Source organism: Eublepharis macularius, chromosome 19, assembly GCF_028583425.1.
Source record: "Eublepharis macularius isolate TG4126 chromosome 19, MPM_Emac_v1.0, whole genome shotgun sequence".
NCBI lineage: Eukaryota > Metazoa > Chordata > Lepidosauria > Squamata > Eublepharidae > Eublepharis > Eublepharis macularius.
Window position 1 is genome coordinate 23,734,782 of NC_072808.1, and position 16,166 is coordinate 23,750,947.

The following is a 16,166-nucleotide window of genomic DNA, read 5'->3' on the forward strand; positions in this document are numbered from 1 at the left end:
GGCAGTGCCCTGTAGCACAGGCAGGCGTGTGCGGAGTCTGCGGTGCAGGAGAAGTCTGGTGGACATGCAGAATTCGGCACCCTGAGCACAGCTTTCCCTCCCAAAGAGAAAGAAGCCTCCGAGTCAGGCTTGGGCTGCGCCTGGGGCAGAACGTTAGCGCCCTGCTGATCTCCGCCTCCCCCCACAGGCCGTCAATAAAACAAGCAGCATTTATACTTAGAAGCTTGCAAAAACTGCTTCCGGTGGTGGAGCACACGCTGTTTCGCTTGCTCTAGAGACTGGCCCACGTTTCAGCCGTCCATCGGACAAGAGCCCCGGAGGAAGCGTCTGCAAGGGGTTTATTCCCCAAGAAGGCCGATGCAGCCTGGCCTGGAGACTTCCACCAGGGGATGCTTTAGGGGCAGGCTGCAGAGCCGGAAACTATCGAGGCCCTTCTCCAAGGGGACGATCCTCTGAAGCCCCGGCTCCTATGCACTCGGCCACTGTCTGGTCTAAGCCCGGTGGTCCTCAAAGTGGGTCCCGCTTCTAAATGTACTGGGCTGTTCAAGACTCACTGGGAGTGTAACTCTAGCCTACTTCGCCAGTGCCCACCACGAGACCCGGGACTCCCACCTCCGTAAACACTGAACGGACTCACTCCGCTTGTTTCGTGTTTAGGAACAGGTATCTCTGCTGAGCAGCCAGCTGTGCTCCATGACCCCCTCCCACATCACTGCCGCCAAGGCTCCCCCCTCCCAGCTTGTCGCGCTCCTCGCCTCCCGCCCTTCCTGGACGAGCAGCCTCACCACCTGCCTTGAGAACGGCACCGCTGGTCTAGCTTCAGTGGCCAGGAATCCTGGCCCACAACCCCCCCCTCCCCTGGCCGCCTCTACTAAGCCAGTTAACCATATTTCTCAGCCAATCTAACAGAGAGAGAGAAAAGACAGGGTGGACCACACATTTACATTTATTTCCTTGGGGAAGAGGAACTGCCTAGTTACAAGCCATATACACAAAATGGAGTGTGGAGCTTCAGCAGTTGGGAAACAAAGGGTCTGCGTCAGTTTCATACAGCAGGGCTGCACCCACACTTGGGGGGCATTCATTTCAGCTGTGGCGCTGGAGGGGGGAGTCTTTTGTTCCTGCTCTCTGGCTTCAGGATGGTGCCTACAAGGGTTCATAGGCCAAAGTTAGCAACTTTTAAAAAATGTATTATTCTGCCTATCGATCCTCTGCATTATAACGCCGTCAGATTACAAAGGGACGCCAAGGTTCCCGCTCTCCCCAGCTGGGGAGAGAGAGAGTCTCTGGAAGGAAGCTGCCTGTCCCATCCCTTGTCCTCTGCTCAGCCCAAAGGCAGAAAAGGAACTTGCAGTAGAGGAGGAACGAGCAGATCATGACGACGACTTAAAATGTGCCTCCCCCCCCCCCCCCCGCTTCAATTCCTGGACACAATGGACAATTCATCCAAAGCCCAAACAACTTTTTTCCCTCGGCTTTTGCTGTGCCCCCGTCACCCTGCCTTACCAACAGCCCTACGGAGAACAGATGGGTGACGTCGCACTTTCCTGCCCACCTCACTGCGCCAAGTTAAACGCAGATTCCCGGATCTGTTTCAGGATAGACTGAACCGCCTCGGACGTCGTCCCCTGCCCTCCTATGTCCGGCGTGTGGGTCTGGAGAAGAGCGAGAGTTCTATGAAGACGTGCTCCGATGCAAGTATCCATATAGCGGCTTCTCTAGCATAACTCGGGGGTGCACCTACACAGCAGATTTGCTGGTTTAAAACTAAATGACCCCCAAGGAAACTTGGGAATTGTAGTTCTGTAGGAAGGGGACCTCACAGTTCTCACATGACACCTGAATCGCTTTAAAGTCGGAATAAACTCGCACTGCAGACGCTTCTTCATCTTACCCTCGTGTCGGATTTCTTCAAGAAAAGCACATTCTCTTGAGCGTGCTGCTACAAAGTCCTGTGCTTTCACTCACACTTGTGCATGCTCTCCAGCCCTTATGCACAGCGCTATCACTTTCCCGCAGGCACTCCTGCCCAGTACTGGACCAGAAGTCTTGCTTTCCCACAGTCCCAGACCCTTCCAGCCCACAGCCCCCTCCCCAATCTTGCACCCCTGACCATGGGGGATGGACTGCCACCACTTGTCTTCGGTCTTAGAAGTACTTGGAGAAAGAGCAAGCATCCCTTTCTTGGGCGAAGTAGGTGTTGCTTGTACTTCATTTTTAAAATTTGGATTGTTAAAAGACCCGGGCCTGAAGAACAACTCAACCATTACGTCAGAAAGGCCTCGGCTGGACGTGACGTCTCAGATGCCCTCCAGAACGGAAGAGAAACCTGTTCCAGCAGTTCTGCTCAAGGGAGGCAGCCAGTGGCCACATCCGAGAGGACCCCTGTGCAGTCCCCAGATCTCAGCCAAGAGGGGGGAGGGGGACAGAAGCAACCCACCTTCGAGTCATCCAAGGAGGCCAGAACGGCCTTGCGGATCACGGATGCGTAGCTGTGCAGCCTGCAAGGGACCACAGAGGGCAAGAGATCAAGAACTGCAATCCCAACAAGGGTGGCAGGGGCCTCGGGGGGGGGGGGCTCAGGCACCCACTTGAGGTGGTCCAGCATCATGCAGCTGGCAAGCAGCATAGCTGTGGGGTTGGCAATGTTCTTGGTGGCAATGCTCTTGCCGGTATTGCGAGTAGCCTGCAGAGAAAAGGGGAGAGGGGACGTTAGAGACCAAACAATACATTCTTTTTGCAAACCTCAACAGCCAGCATCGAAGGCAGGCGAAGCGCATGGGGCCAGGGACAGCAGACCCCGTCCTCACCGTTTCCCCTCCCCGCTCAGCCCTCCCACTTATTTGCCTGAAGTGCTTAACTGAGGGGCTCACACCTAGCTGGAAACCATTGCCCAGGGCGGGGTGTGCATGTTCCTGCAGCTCAGCAAGAAGTCCCACGTACAGCTGCACACGTGGAGAACTCGGCTTCCTACCCTCTGCCATGCCCCGGCTGCCAGGCAGCCAGAGGCAGCTGGCACCAGGGACTTTGTACGCTGCTCTGCAACCACACTGACAGTCACCAGCCTCTCTCACCCCCTCCTCTGTTTTCCACCTACCGCCCACTTTTAATTTGCAGGTGCTTTGGGGCAGAGATCTGTCTTTGGCGAAATAAGGCCAAGTTAGCTGGGGCAGAGACTGCTCTTTATTTCACTGAAGCACCTTTCACTGTAAACAAGTGACAGCATCGTCTGACAGTAAGGCAGCAAGCCTGATCAGACTGTTCTCTCGGAGGTCCTCTGGCTGGCACACGCTACTAAAGATGTCACAAGCCTTGCCTTCAAAGCACCCTCCACTACCCTGTCTTTCGCTCACAAATCTGGTTCCAAATCCTGCTTAGTGCTGGTGCCGCTGTAACCCTTGGCTGCATTTAAAATAGTTGCAGGGAAACTGGAGAGCAGAGGGAGCGTGTGGGAGAGCCCAGGCGGGGCAGCAGTCGGAGTGCCAGGCTCGGCTCTGGGAGACGGAGGTTCAACGCCAGTAACTCTCTCTCTGTGCCTAACCTACCTGACAGGGCTGTTGGGAGGAAAAGGGAGGAGAGTGATGTAAGCCGCTCTGGGTCCCCAGTGCGGAGAAAAGCTGGGTATAAATGTCTAAACAAACAACATTGTATCTGTGCTGGCAGCTGGGGAGGAAGTTGGCCAGCATATGTTTCCAGCCACAGTTGCCAATTCATTCCCCACCCCCACCCCCATTTTACGAGAGTGTGGACATTCATTTAATTTGTTCCTTCCTTCCTCCCCTTTATCCACTTCCTCTCAAGATCTCAAACCTCCTCGTATGTCTCACCGTTTCAAAAACTGCATAGTCACGCCCGTAATTGGCCCCTGGCACCAGGCCCGGGCCCCCGACCAGTCCGGCACAGACGTTGTTGACAATGTTGCCGTACAGGTTAGGCATAACCATGACATCGAATTGCTGCGGACGGGAGACCAGCTGGGAATCCAAAAGAGAAGGCAACTAGGAGCGGCAAAGTGACGGAGCCGCTGTCTTCTCACCCGCCCAGTCACAGCGGAACGGAGGCGAGTTGCAGGTCTGTCTGCGGACGGGCGTGAAGTCCCTGCCAGTCCGCCCACCACTTGCAGCTCCGGGTTCGGGAAAAACGAGGCAGGCTAGTAGGGAGGCTGCGTTACAGGAGCTACTAGATGGCTTGCTCCTGCCCCCAAACCCTCACATCACACACACACCCCAAACATGCACACCTGGGAACTCTGCAATGCTTTGATAAAAGCGGGGGGGGGGGGGGGGGGAAGAGGTTTCTTGTCCTCAAGGTAACAGAGAACACTTTGCCAACGTGAAAGGAGTCCGGTGCAAGTTTCTTTAATATGAATGGCGTCTGCAGGTAGAAGGCAGCAGCAAGTGAAGAAGTTCAACAGCACGGCAGAGAAAATCTGAACGGCTTCTGTGCAAAGCTCTTGAGTGTGCAAGGGCCAGGAGAAAACCAAGGTTTGCATTTGCTTGAGAGGAGCCAACATCAGGATACCTGCATGGTGGTGTTGTCGACGATCATGCTATCAAAGGAGATGCCGGGGTAGCCAGCTGCCACCTCTTTGCAGCACTGCAGGAAGAGGCCATCACCCAGTTTCCTTTAAGGAGGAGAAGGGGGGTGAGATCAGCCGGAGCAGATGGACAACCTGCAGCCAAGGGCCCCAAGCGACACGGGCAGAGAGGGGGCCAGCTTTGTCAGGCCAACAGGCCTGCTGCTCCTCCGGCTCGCCACAAAGCCTAGAAGAAAACCACCCCAAGTCATGAGGCCTGTGCTTATACGCACATGAGAATGGCGCTGTCTCTGACGGCGAACTGCCTGTGGCACACCTGCCCTCTGAGCCGGCGGCCTTCCTTCCCTCCTTGCTCCACCCTCAAATCTTGTGTTCCGGAACTTACATGATGTTGGCCTTGTGGACGGCTGTCACCTTCTTGCGCCCGGCCTCCTTGGCCAACTGGAAGGCGTACTCAGCTATGCGCAGTGACTTGGTCCTTGTGATGATCTTCAGGCTCTCCACCACACCAGAGACGCTCTAGATGGCGGGGGGGGGGGGGGGGGATGGGACACGTCAGTACTCCTCCTTCCTACTCTTCTCCCCCCCCCCCAACCCATGCCAAGAAAGAAGAGGGACCTGGAAGGAAATGCTTCCTAGGAAGCAAGAGCATCTCAATTCCTGACTCAGAAGGGCTGCCCCCTTTTAGGAGCCCACTTCCCTTTAGGGGCGTTTCCCCTCCCACGTGCCAGAGAATGTTGGAGATCAATGGATTTTTAACGAGGCTGAAGAACAGACAGCAGTGGCGACTCTGGCATGTTCCCTTGCAAGCCCAAATTCAGGCCTTTCACCCTCACACCCTCACTGTCCCACAGACCCATGTGGCTTTTGCAAAGCCCTTTCCCCGTATACATTTTGTCTGACAATCCTTCTTTGATTGTGTTTCGGATTCATGGAAGAGAACAGCTGAGGCGTGGAAGGAGAAAACTCTGCCAGAGCCTCTGTTCTTCATTTTGGGGAAGAAGGGGATTAAAGAGCCCTTGGCAAGCGTCTTGGCTTGTGTGCACTTGCGACGCCCCACAGGCAGAGCGCAGAGGGCCAGACTGCCAGGTGCTAATCCCATCAGAGTCTTAATCTCAGACAAAACCGTCCCTCAGTTCCCACCACCAGCCCTGCCCGATTCCGATCCGGGTGGGCTACAAGTACAGCAGGCCCTCTTCCAGGAGGAAACTGGGCTGAAAGCCACCTGCAGGGGAGGAGCAGAACCAGCGGGCAGCTGAGCTACCTCGTGCTCCAGGCTGCTGTACTCCCCCTCCGTGTTCTCCCGGACCATAAGGATGTCGATGTCCCGATGCCGGGTTGCCACTCCCGGGAGACTCTTGCAGTGGATCACGTTAGCAAAGAGATCCAGAGTCGTGCTGTGGAAGCAGAAAGGGGGGTGTCTCAGGAGGGGGAGGCAGGGGGAGAGTGGCTGTGTCTGCCTCTGCCGGCAGGCCCCCTCCACGGTGTGAGACGCTGCCAGCTGCCCCCGCCTGCCCAGCGACTGCTCTTGCGGAGAAGGCTCCCCTTTCCAGGCGCCACGTTGCCACTGCAAGGGTCCTAATTTGGGCCTCCCAGCAGAGCAGGATGTGACGGTAGCGGGAGAGGAGATGCCAAGGGAGGAGAAAACCCAGATCCTTCAACTGAGCTTGGAAGGGAAGGAGAGCCGGGAACAGAGGGAAACAGAACGGCCCCCCAAAGCAACGCAGTCCTACATGGGAAGGCTGCTACAACCAGGCGAGGCCCTGTTCCCTCAAGCCACGTGTCCAAAAGCTAAGCCTGGGCCTGGAACCACTGCCAAGCCAAAGGCTGGCAGTCATAGTCTGCCCAGTGGATACCCAGCCCCTTGTTTTCTGCAGTCCGGCAAACGCAGGAGAGTTCTCAGGCCCCTTGTAGGCCGCCTTCTGGGAAGATCATGGCCCCAGACGGGAGTCGGAGCACGCTATCAGACTCTGGCGGGCATCTGGACCAACCCTTTCCCATCTCACCGTAGAATGTTATTCCGGGACTTGTGAGAAGGTGGCAGGTTATGGTTTGTCTCCAGGTTTCCTACAAAGACAAGACAAGAGAACCAGTTCAGAAAGGGGGACCCGGCGCCTGCCTGGTAGAAACACAAAACCTATTTAATTTACGGAAATGCTCAGATGGGGCATTCAAAAACGTGTCTGGAGAAGGGCACCCAATGCTAAGCTTGCTTTCCCTTTTCTTCTTGGGCGTTAGGAGCGGACTAGGACACCTGGGAACTCGGACTGCAGATTCCAGACTGGCCACTAATATACTGAGATGCTGTAGGCAAGCAGCTCTTTTTTAACCCTCGGATCCTCCATCCATAGAATGAGAATAACGTTCCTTGGGAACGTGCGCTGCCCACGCTGACAATCCCAGAGGCAGTGGGCTCCCGCTGTGAGATGAACCCCTCCCACTGGCATCCAGCCTTCCTCTTCATGGTAGATTACGGCAGTTCTGAGCTCCTTCAACACCACAAGCCATTCCAGCTGTCCCAAGGAGCTCCCAAAAGCATACGGAGGACAGACACATAAACCGGTCCCCAGCCTTCAGCTAATCTGCCCCACCTGCACCACTACCTTCTACTGCAAACGATGCAGCCGAACTGCCGCTACCTTTGAGGGCCACGCGGTTTCGCCGGATGGCCATGATGGCATTCTGCAGATCCTTGTCAGAGGCCTCCGAGCTCACAAAAACCTCCTCAAAGTCCACTGGCACACAGGCATGCCTGCGGGAAAGACAAATTTGGACGGGGGGGGGGGGGAGAGCTGTGAACGCCAGGCCAGCTTTGGGAGATGAAGGGGGTCAGTGCAGGTGGAAGCAGAGAGAGAGAGAGTTGGCACCTGAATATCTCCTTGACGTGCAGTGTGAGTTCCGGCCCAATCCCATCGCCAGGGATCATTGTCACCGTGTGGCGCCCCCCATATTTGGCAGGAGGTGGCTGTAAGGAGGGGAAGCAGGAGATGAAAACAGAGGTCAAGAACTGGCACTTCCTCCTACAAGGCCCCGCTCCTCCTCAGGAAATGCACACGGCCACTCTCAGCCACCGCTCAGCCGTGGCACCATCATCTAGGGCAAGGGCTTCCAATCTGCAGAGAACCTTTGCGCCTCGTCTGGCATGCTAAGGAATCCCTGCACGTCGGGGAGGGTTCTGGAGCCTCTGAGCCTCAAAGGCCCCTCCTGTGGTGTCGGCCAGGCCTTCTGCCCGGTCCTCACAGCCACCTAGAATACACTCCCAAAGCAAAAGAAAATTGGCAGGGATGAGCTAGCAAGGTTTTGCGTCATTATGGATCTTCTCTCGGAGGAACCTCCAAGAAGCTACCAGGGATCCCTGGCATGAGGTTTGGAAACCTGTCCAGGGCATGAAGAAACTCAAAGATCCCAGCCAGAAAGCACTGGCGGCCCAGCTTTAACTACTACCCCCTCCCGCTCTCCTCGGGCCAGGAATTCAGCCGACTCCTTTAGCTCCCTAGCTTATACTCACTTGTGGCCCTCGTCTCATTCTGACGGAGCTGACTGACTTCTCGGCCGCCATGACCTCCGTTTCAGTTACATGCACTCCCCAACGTCCGCCCGATAACCAAACTGCACGCCCCAGGGACAGCTCTCTTGCAACCCAGCTGCAGGAGCTGCTCTCTGGGACTCAAGGCTCCCCTCCAGCCCTAGCTTAGGAGACACTGGAGGAGCCCAAGAGCCTCTCAGCTCAGAGTCGAGGCCCCTGGTACATTGTAGCCCATCAGTGTTGATGCTGAACTACTTTCCAGTCAAAAGCCTCCTGCCCAACCCCGCTGGGTGAGGGATCTGGCCCAACCACCACCACCGGGCTCAGCATTCAGACCAGATGCATTCCCCCTCCCCTCCCCGGGAGGAGCACTTCATGGAGAGGACAGCGCTAACATGACTATCCAGCTCGGGGCTCTTGCAAGCAGCCCTCTGAACCGGAGCTGGAGGAGACGGATCACCGCCCAGCGGCTCCAGCTCCCACTTTAGCACTGAACAAAGTAGGACAGTTACTTACGATGGTCTGCTGCTGCCGGCGAGATGACAGGAGCAAAACGTCAGGGTGAGAAAGGAGGGGAAAAAAGAACAGATCTTTCAGACAGCAAAGTGCAGCAGAGTCCAATGAACCAAAAGGGACTGAAGCAGCATTTTAACCACTACGATCTTTCACCTCTTTGCAGCAGGATGCGATAGCGCTGCAAGTTACAGAGTGTGGTTTCCAGCACACTCCACAGGTCGTAATGACAAAAGTCATGCATTTGTCATTTTATTCATTATTTCCCTGTACAGCTGCACAGGTCAGGATTAATATTCCAGTTTGACAGAGGAGAAACTAGGGCTGAGGCCATTACAGCATGATCCTAACCGTGCAACTCCCCCAGATCACTTTTTTTTAAAAAACTCTACTTCTATCTCGGCTCCTTCATGGAGAAGAAAGCAGCCCAAGTCCACTCTTCATCAGGAATGCCCGATTTTCTAGGAACTTGTGATAAAGGGAGGACTTTGGCAGGGCAGGAGACAGTCCCCTGTGGCACTTCTGAGGGGCAAAGGGAACCAGGCAGAAGTTATACCAACCGAGGTCACGCTCCTACGACTGACATCTGTTAGAGCCTGCAGCTGTAAGGAAGAGAGAAAATACAGGGTAGGTGATTTGGCCTATCAAGGAGTCATTCCTAGGAGAGAGAAATTGTCTTACTGGGGTTACAGCAGACCACTCGGTTTCTGGATCTGAGACAAACTGTTCTCTTTGCAAAAATTAAGGGCGCCTATATGACAGTCAAGCATTGCCATATTTAAAGCCTTTTTAAAGAAATGTACACGGAGACCGCCTTGCACTAATTGTCCAAATCATTGGTTGGTTGGTCCTCTACAGTCTGCCTTTCTCACTGAGACTCAAGGCGGATTACACAGTGTGAGATTAATACAGTCAATTTCAAGGACATTTCCATAAGCAATGCCATAAAGTAAATAACAAGTTTACAAAGACACAGCATTAGCAGGAATCCAATACACAGTTGAAGATCTGTTGAAGCAGAACATAAGCAATTCTAGGGCCAACATTAGACAGTGTGAAGCACAGGTAGTTCATGGGAGCACACATTTAAAACAACAGAGAGCAGTGAAGTCTATGGTCCCTAACTCATTAGTGAAGCATCTGAGACCCCAGTCCATTCATTGTGACAACAGAACACAAATTAAACACTAAACCTAAACTATCACAACTCGGTTGGTGGTAGCTGTAACTAAGTTGACACAATATAAGTGTATGTTAGTGATGCTCAAGAGCAGAGACAATTCTTGACTTGCATTAGGAAGGAACTTCAGGGGCAGCCTCTTCATTTACCCATTGTGTTTAACATGAAATCAAACAATAAAGGCAAGTTGATGTTTCAACAGTTAGGCACTAGGGCAGGAGTGCTTCCTCAAGATGAAGCGTATGACAATCCTGACTGGGTCACGGCCAGGGAACAGCACTTTCTCCCATCTGCCTTACTACTATCGGACAGTATGATGCAATGTAAAAGTGGGCTGTCAACTACAAAAGCTTCATGAAATATTGGATATTGATTTCAGAAGGGAGTGATGGAAACTATTTCACCACTGCATTGGCATACAAATCCTATGAAGATTGTCAGGCAAAATCCAAGCTCGCAGAGAGCTGACTCAGGTAAGCACAGACTGTATATAAGCACAAACAGCATGTGTATAAAACAGCATCCCTCAGTCCAAAGAAGCCCTACGTAGGATAGGACCACTGCCACATGCAGGCAAAACTGACTGGGGGCATCTCTACTCTCGTCTTTTAATCTAGATTTAATTAACATACCTACCAGTTATTTCTTCTCACTAGAATATTTAAAGAACATTAAAGACAGACAGGTAATCCTGAGTGCCATTTTTATGTATCTGCTAGAATTCTCCCACCCTCCCCAGGCATTCCTGCTTGATTTGATGGAGGTCAAAGTGATACACAACTCACCAGTGTTTAAGAAACACAATTCACAGCAGAGCAGAGATCGGAACCTGATTTGCCAGCATTGCTTCAAAAGCAGATTGGCTTGAAAGGCAAACCTGTTTTAGCAACCATAGTAAAGGAGGTGCCATTCTTAACCAGGGTTTCCTCTTGGTTTATGACCCAGGTTAGGGGAGTTTTGAAAACCCAACCGTTCAGTGGCAGCTGCATTGGTCTGTCAGCCGTGGTCACCAACGCTTCGTGACACTCTGCAGGCAAGGTGGTGGGGAGAGGGACGAACCGGCCACACGAGGGGGCCTGGCACGGGCTGCGCCTGGCCCAATGTTGTGTAATGTGGACAGAATCAGAACTGGGCAGCTGAGAACAGGGGCCGCTTTTAAACTTTTGCGCACACAGTCAAGGCACAGAGTGGCATCGTTGCCTGCAGACCAGCGACGTCCCAACACAGGCGGCGAGGCCGGATGGAAGCAACGGGATGCAGCTGCTCAAGAGTCGGTGATGAACCAGGGAGGGGCCCAGAGAGAGGGGTCTGCATAAAGGAGAGCTGCCGCTCGTTGCTTTCTGCCAGAAAAAAGGCTTCTGCTTTATTTTGCAGTAGTGCAGAGCAAAGCCTTTAGGCGGACGGCAGTGAGAAAGCAGCCTCGGGGCAGTGCGGGGCAGTGGTTAGGGCGCGGGACCAAGACCTTGCGGGACAGGACTCAGCGAGGCCCCGCCCCTTCAGCCCAATTGCTACTCATCTTCCTATCGCCCAATCAGGAAGATCGCTATGACAACTAATCCCACCCCCTCAAACTCGAACAGCCAACGAAAAAGCTTCCTTAGCCTTCTGCCCCGCCTACCACCCGGCTCCAAGCCAATCAGACACATCGCAAGCGCCCCGCTTTCCCTCAGGGCGGCCCTGCAAGCCAAGCATCCCGGCCACAGTTAGTGGCTCTCACCGAACGGGCGGCTGACGGAGCCGGCTTCCAGAGCGGCCGGGAGGTTTTCAAAGCCAGAGAAAGGGCCATTCCTGAGGGCTGCGCGTGCCTCGGAGAAGGCCGTCCCCTTGACGCCGCGAGATTTCCGTTCAACTCTCGCGAGTGTTGGGGGAGAGTCACTTGTGCATCTACAACCTCTTCCGGTTCCACCTCTATGATCCCCATCCGCCCTAGAGCGGCACCCTGGATAAGCGGCGCGCAGGCGCACTTCCGCCTTCTTTCTGCCGGCGAGGCGCGGGTGAGATGGCGGCGCGGGGCGGCGGGAGAGGCAGGCCGCGGCCCGCCCGCCCTCCGCTCCGGCCCCGCCACTGACCGCCCCCTCTTCCCCTCTCTCTCTTGCAGGCCGCAGCCATGGGCCGCCGACCCGCCCGCTGGTGAGTGAGGGAATGCCTGGCAGGAGGGCGGGCCCGGCTCCGGCGCTGGCCACGCGGCCTTCCTTGCGGGCCGGGCGGGCGGGCGGGCTCGCGTGGGGCCCTCCTGGTGGAGAGACTCCCCCGGCCCTGCGGTTCTTCTCTCCGGAGTGCGCCTCGCCTGGGCCTTCGGCGGGCGGCGTTTGGGGGCAGCCCGGGAGCCCCGCCTCGCCCGCCGCCTGCCATTGGCTAAAGCAGCGGGTCTCTCCATTGCGGGGCGCCGTGCCTGGCCCTGCCCAGCCTCCTGTTTGCCCTGCTGGGTGTCAGCCCCCTGCCTTGAAGGCCCCTGCGTGAGGGCTCGGCCGGGGGCATCGAGCTGCGTGGCCGCGTCGGGCTGTCTGTAGCGGGGGGCCAGTGGCTCGCGGCCCGCCCTGGTGGGTGCTGTGGGGGTCCCGACCTCCCCGTCCAGGGGGGCTGCAGTCGACGTCGGCCGCAGCGTCTTCTCAGGTTCGCACTCCGGCTGGTCCTCTGATGTGGCTGGTGCCGCCACAGGTCAGCAGGGCCCTTCCACCCTCTGCGGTGGACAAAGCGGCCAGTCCCTTTGACAGAGAGCGAATCAACATAAGTCTGAGGTCGGAAACCGCAGCGTTCAAAAGCCAGTGAGGGAACATTTTAACCGACCAGGACATTCAGTTGCTGAACTAGGAGTGGCGGTTATTCTGTGACTTAATTTCAAAGGGAAATTAGAGAGAGAGAATGCAACTGGTAACAAAGCTCAAGACCTGGATTGAATAGAGACATAGGCTTCCTGTCTCGCACCTACTACCCCTCTGCACATCCCACCTAATCCAGTCAACGTCTGTAATCCCTCCACTCTCCAAGATATAAGGACAGTTTCCTTCTAGCGTATCAGAAGTGCGCTGTGACTCACAAAAGCTCCTGCCCTGTCATAAATACATTTTGTTAGACTTACATGTGCTACTTGGGAGTTTTGCAAGCGTCTTGGATGCCACACTGGGCCTTGGTGTGACTCTCAGATCTGATTTTCAAATCTTCATGTTTTGACCTAATGTGTAAAATTTCTCAGTGCACATATAGAATTTTTTTTTGCTTCTTGCTAAATAACCCACATTGGGCTGTAACTTGGAGGGAAGGCAGATTATTAAAAAATGTTTTCACTGGGAGGAAATGCCATGAAAGCAAGGATAGAGTTCGGGGAAAGTCTGCTTGCCATGCAACCTCTCCCCCTCCCCTTTCCTGGTAACATAACGATTAAAATGACCGGCAGGCGGATAAATTACGTTTTTTGAAAGGGAATTCTGTGTGCCTGTTACATGAATGGCTTATGAACTCGTCAGTATTTACATGCAAGTTCTCTGGTGTGGTGGGATCTGCTCCTCTTCGAGTCTTTGGCATCAGATGCAAGCGGCTGGTTCACATTCTGCATTTTGGTCCGTACGGGTAGTGTGTCAGTCCAAGTAAGGAGAGCTTTATGGGCTCATTTTAATGAGCTAATGCACGTCAGGGCTCTTTGTTGGCCTTGGCCTGGTCCCCCATCCGCCACTTATCTTTGAAGATGGTAAAGACAATCTGCAGCTCAGGGAATTGGCTCCAGAATGGATATAAGAGGGTAGAGTGGATTGGCTGCAACACTGGATAAAGTTCCCGGCCTTATTAAGCCCTGTCTGATGTTTTCTTCTTTCCATTCCCCTCTTCCTTTTTAGCATGGCTACCTTTAAAGGAGAACGTGTTATGTTTGCATCTGTGAAGTATCAGTTATAATACAGGGTAGTGATGCAAGTTCTGACCTGGTCAAATGTTTTTGTCTCTTGCGGCTGGAGTTAAAATGCCTCTGCATGGTCCTAACTGTCCGTCGTCTTTCTCTAGTTACCGATACTGCAAGAACAAGCCCTACCCAAAGTCCCGTTTCTGCAGAGGTGTTCCCGGTAAGCAAGGCAGTAATTCAAGTTTGGGGAAGATTGAGTAAGATTAGACCTACAGTACGCCTGCCAAATGACAGTGAACAGCAGTGGCAACCACCTTACTTTTGTGAGCCACCCCCCCCCCCCAGTTCAGCCTCTTGTGATGGCCTTGTGTCCTCCCACAATACTGACTGATAAAATTCCTTTGTTTCCTTCAGATGCTAAGATCAGAATCTTTGATCTTGGTCGGAAAAAAGCCAAAGTTGACGAGTTCCCACTTTGCGGGCACATGGTGTCAGACGAATATGAGCAGTTGTCCTCTGAAGGTACGGAACCGTAGCAGGGGGTGCGACTGGTTCTTACTGACCCTGTGTTTGTGTGTTCTGCCCTATTCATGCTGTGTGTCTTCCCCACAGCTCTTGAGGCTGCCCGTATCTGTGCCAACAAGTACATGGTAAAGAGCTGTGGCAAGGACGGCTTCCACATCCGTGTGCGCCTCCACCCCTTCCACGTCATCCGTATCAATAAGATGTTGTCATGTGCTGGAGCTGATAGGTGAGTGTGTGGGGGTTTGTAATGAACATGCAGTCAATTAAGCCGACCAGCCCCTGCGGCCATCGGGGGCTGGTGTGCACTGACTGCGCACAGCAATTCCCCTGGTTGTGTATGTGCTCCGTTCTGCTTCATACGGAGTGCTTTAAGGGACCTTGGGAATACTTTTAGTAAGTCCTGGCGGGGCGTGTCTCTGGACATAGCGCATTGTCTTACAAAGGCAGTACTGAGACAGTCGCTTGGTTTCTCATCAGGCTCCAGACGGGAATGCGTGGCGCCTTTGGCAAGCCTCAGGGCACTGTGGCTCGTGTACACATCGGCCAGGTCATCATGTCTATTCGCACCAAAGTGCAGAACAAGGAGCACGTCGTTGAGGCGCTGCGCAGGGCCAAGTTCAAATTCCCTGGCCGTCAAAAGGTAGTGTATCTTCGCGGAGTGTACTAGTGAATAGTCCTGGTACTGGGTGAGTGTAAAAGCACAGAGCTGATGAAGGTAAGCCAGGCTCAGAACAGCTATTAAGGTTCACACAAGCCTTGTTCACATATAGTGAACTCCTGTAGTGAACACAGGTCATCTGTAAAGAAGAGCCGTGTGTGTTCACTTTACAAATTAAACCAAGATCAGAACTTAGATAAACTTGAGGATATAGTCACACATTCAGCTGTGCATGTATTGAATGTAACATCAGAATGAACATGTGTATAAAGAAAAAACCAGCGTATACTGTACATGGATTGTATGTGCATTCACTGTAACTTGTGGACAGAGTTACAGTATTTTCTGTTGTACTCTGTGATTTTGTTGCTGCTACAACCAGATGGTCAAGGCAGATGTTTTTATGAGTGTCCTGTCTCCATAGACAGAGATGAAAGAGCTGGGAGTGTGATCTCTGAGCTCACTGCAGACATTACAATAATAGTTGTGTAACTGTGTTGTGTGGGTAAGGGAGCCTAGTCCTTGGCTAGGAGCACGGGGGAGTGTGAGAATCTCGGTGCCTTGCCTGACCTCTCCCTCGTTCCCTCCTTCAGATCCACATCTCCAAGAAATGGGGCTTCACCAAATTCAATGCTGACGAGTTTGAGGAAATGGTAGCTGAGAAGCGCCTCATCCCAGATGGATGTGGAGTAAAATACATCCCCAACAAGGGCCCCTTGGACAAGTGGCGTGTGCTGCATGCAGCGTGAGCAGCGCATGCACTCTTGGCTCCCCCTGCCCAGCTGTCGCCTTCAAGGATGTTTAATTAAAAAAAATACTCCTGGTATCTCTTGTTCTGGTGATGAGTTTGGGGTGAGATGGAGGGATGAGTTTAGGCCTCAAAAGGCTTGCTTGCTTGGTTCTTCCTTTTTGCAGAAAAAACAGTTGATGATGTTCTTCATAAATTCACAACCTCATAGTACAGTTCTCATAGTGATTCTTTCAACCTCGTAGTGACTCCCACAAAGGGGTTAGGCTTGCAGGAAAAAGTAATTCTGCAGAAAGTTGCCTTCGGATAGTGGTTTTCAGTTCTTCATTGACATGGACGAGGCAGCTTGTTTCCTATCCCCCCTCCCAATGTCAGTGGGCAAGAAAGTAAAGCTCTCACTGATCATGTAAGATCAAAGCCAGTGTATTTCATACATTGCATCCCCCATTACCAATTTTTCCCTGCAACACACTACAGGGGAGATTGGGGGACCTTCTGGGTGAACTGTTTGAGGCCACAGCTGTGACTGGCACCCAGAACAAACTTTGCAGATGTATTCTTGAGCAAACATTTAAAAGAAAATCTGTACAGTTTTGTTAGCTGAAAAATCCATCTAGAAAAGTTCTATAGGAGTAGGGTGTTATAAA

General features: G+C 53.4%; 2 protein-coding genes and 1 non-coding gene across 4 annotated transcripts; 2 read left to right on the forward strand and 1 right to left on the reverse strand.

The window, feature by feature from the left end:
• Nucleotides 1-930: 930 nt before the first annotated feature.
• Nucleotides 931-11,611, reverse strand: LOC129346359 (isocitrate dehydrogenase [NAD] subunit gamma, mitochondrial). Of its 2 annotated transcripts, none has more exons than XR_008598763.1 (14): nt 11,474-11,610; nt 9,137-9,178; nt 8,580-8,591; nt 7,405-7,502; nt 7,177-7,289; nt 6,544-6,604; nt 5,802-5,934; nt 4,923-5,056; nt 4,522-4,624; nt 3,828-3,974; nt 2,592-2,686; nt 2,441-2,501; nt 1,507-1,655; nt 931-1,146 (listed from the first exon to the last, which is right to left on the reverse strand). XR_008598763.1 is itself a non-coding variant. In XM_055003707.1 (14 exons), exons 1-13 carry the CDS (start codon nt 11,540-11,542, stop codon nt 1,557-1,559), a joined length of 1,167 nt encoding a protein of 388 aa, XP_054859682.1. In that variant the 5' UTR covers nt 11,543-11,611; the 3' UTR covers nt 931-1,146; nt 1,556. The 2 variants fall into 2 exon arrangements, 1 of the variants encoding a protein (XP_054859682.1); XM_055003707.1 differs by having other exon boundaries at nt 1,556-1,655; nt 11,474-11,611.
• Nucleotides 11,612-11,703: 92 nt separating this feature from the next.
• RPL10 (ribosomal protein L10) lies at nt 11,704-15,597 on the forward strand. The gene is made up of 7 exons (XM_055003467.1): nt 11,704-11,750; nt 11,855-11,886; nt 13,750-13,808; nt 14,003-14,110; nt 14,201-14,339; nt 14,591-14,753; nt 15,365-15,597. The coding sequence occupies exons 2-7, from the start codon at nt 11,864-11,866 to the stop codon at nt 15,518-15,520; spliced, it is 648 nt and encodes a 215-aa protein (XP_054859442.1). The 5' UTR covers nt 11,704-11,750; nt 11,855-11,863; the 3' UTR covers nt 15,521-15,597.
• LOC129346650 (small nucleolar RNA SNORA70) lies at nt 14,367-14,503 on the forward strand. The gene has a single exon (XR_008598815.1). It is a non-coding gene; the product is annotated as a small nucleolar RNA SNORA70 (small nucleolar RNA).
• Nucleotides 15,598-16,166: the final 569 nt, after the last annotated feature.

What these genes read in the sequence shown, in the direction of transcription:
- RPL10 (XM_055003467.1), top strand. Translation starts at nt 11,864, where the DNA reads ATGGGCCGCCGACCCGCCCGCTG. An exon ending in GGCCGCCGACCCGCCCGCTG is followed by an intron (nt 11,887 to 13,749) that starts GTGAGTGAGGGA and finishes GTCTTTCTCTAG; the next exon opens with TTACCGATACTGCAAGAACA. An exon ending in TTTCTGCAGAGGTGTTCCCG is followed by an intron (nt 13,809 to 14,002) that starts GTAAGCAAGGCA and finishes TGTTTCCTTCAG; the next exon opens with ATGCTAAGATCAGAATCTTT.
- LOC129346359 (XM_055003707.1), bottom strand. Translation starts at nt 11,542, where the DNA reads ATGGCCCTTTCTCTGGCTTTGAAAACCTCCCGGCCGCTCTGGAAGCCG. An exon ending in ACAGCAGCCTGGAGCACGAG is followed by an intron (nt 5,057 to 5,801) that starts GTAGCTCAGCTG and finishes CCCGCCATCTAG; the next exon opens with AGCGTCTCTGGTGTGGTGGA. An exon ending in GTCCACAAGGCCAACATCAT is followed by an intron (nt 4,625 to 4,922) that starts GTAAGTTCCGGA and finishes TCCTCCTTAAAG; the next exon opens with GAAACTGGGTGATGGCCTCT.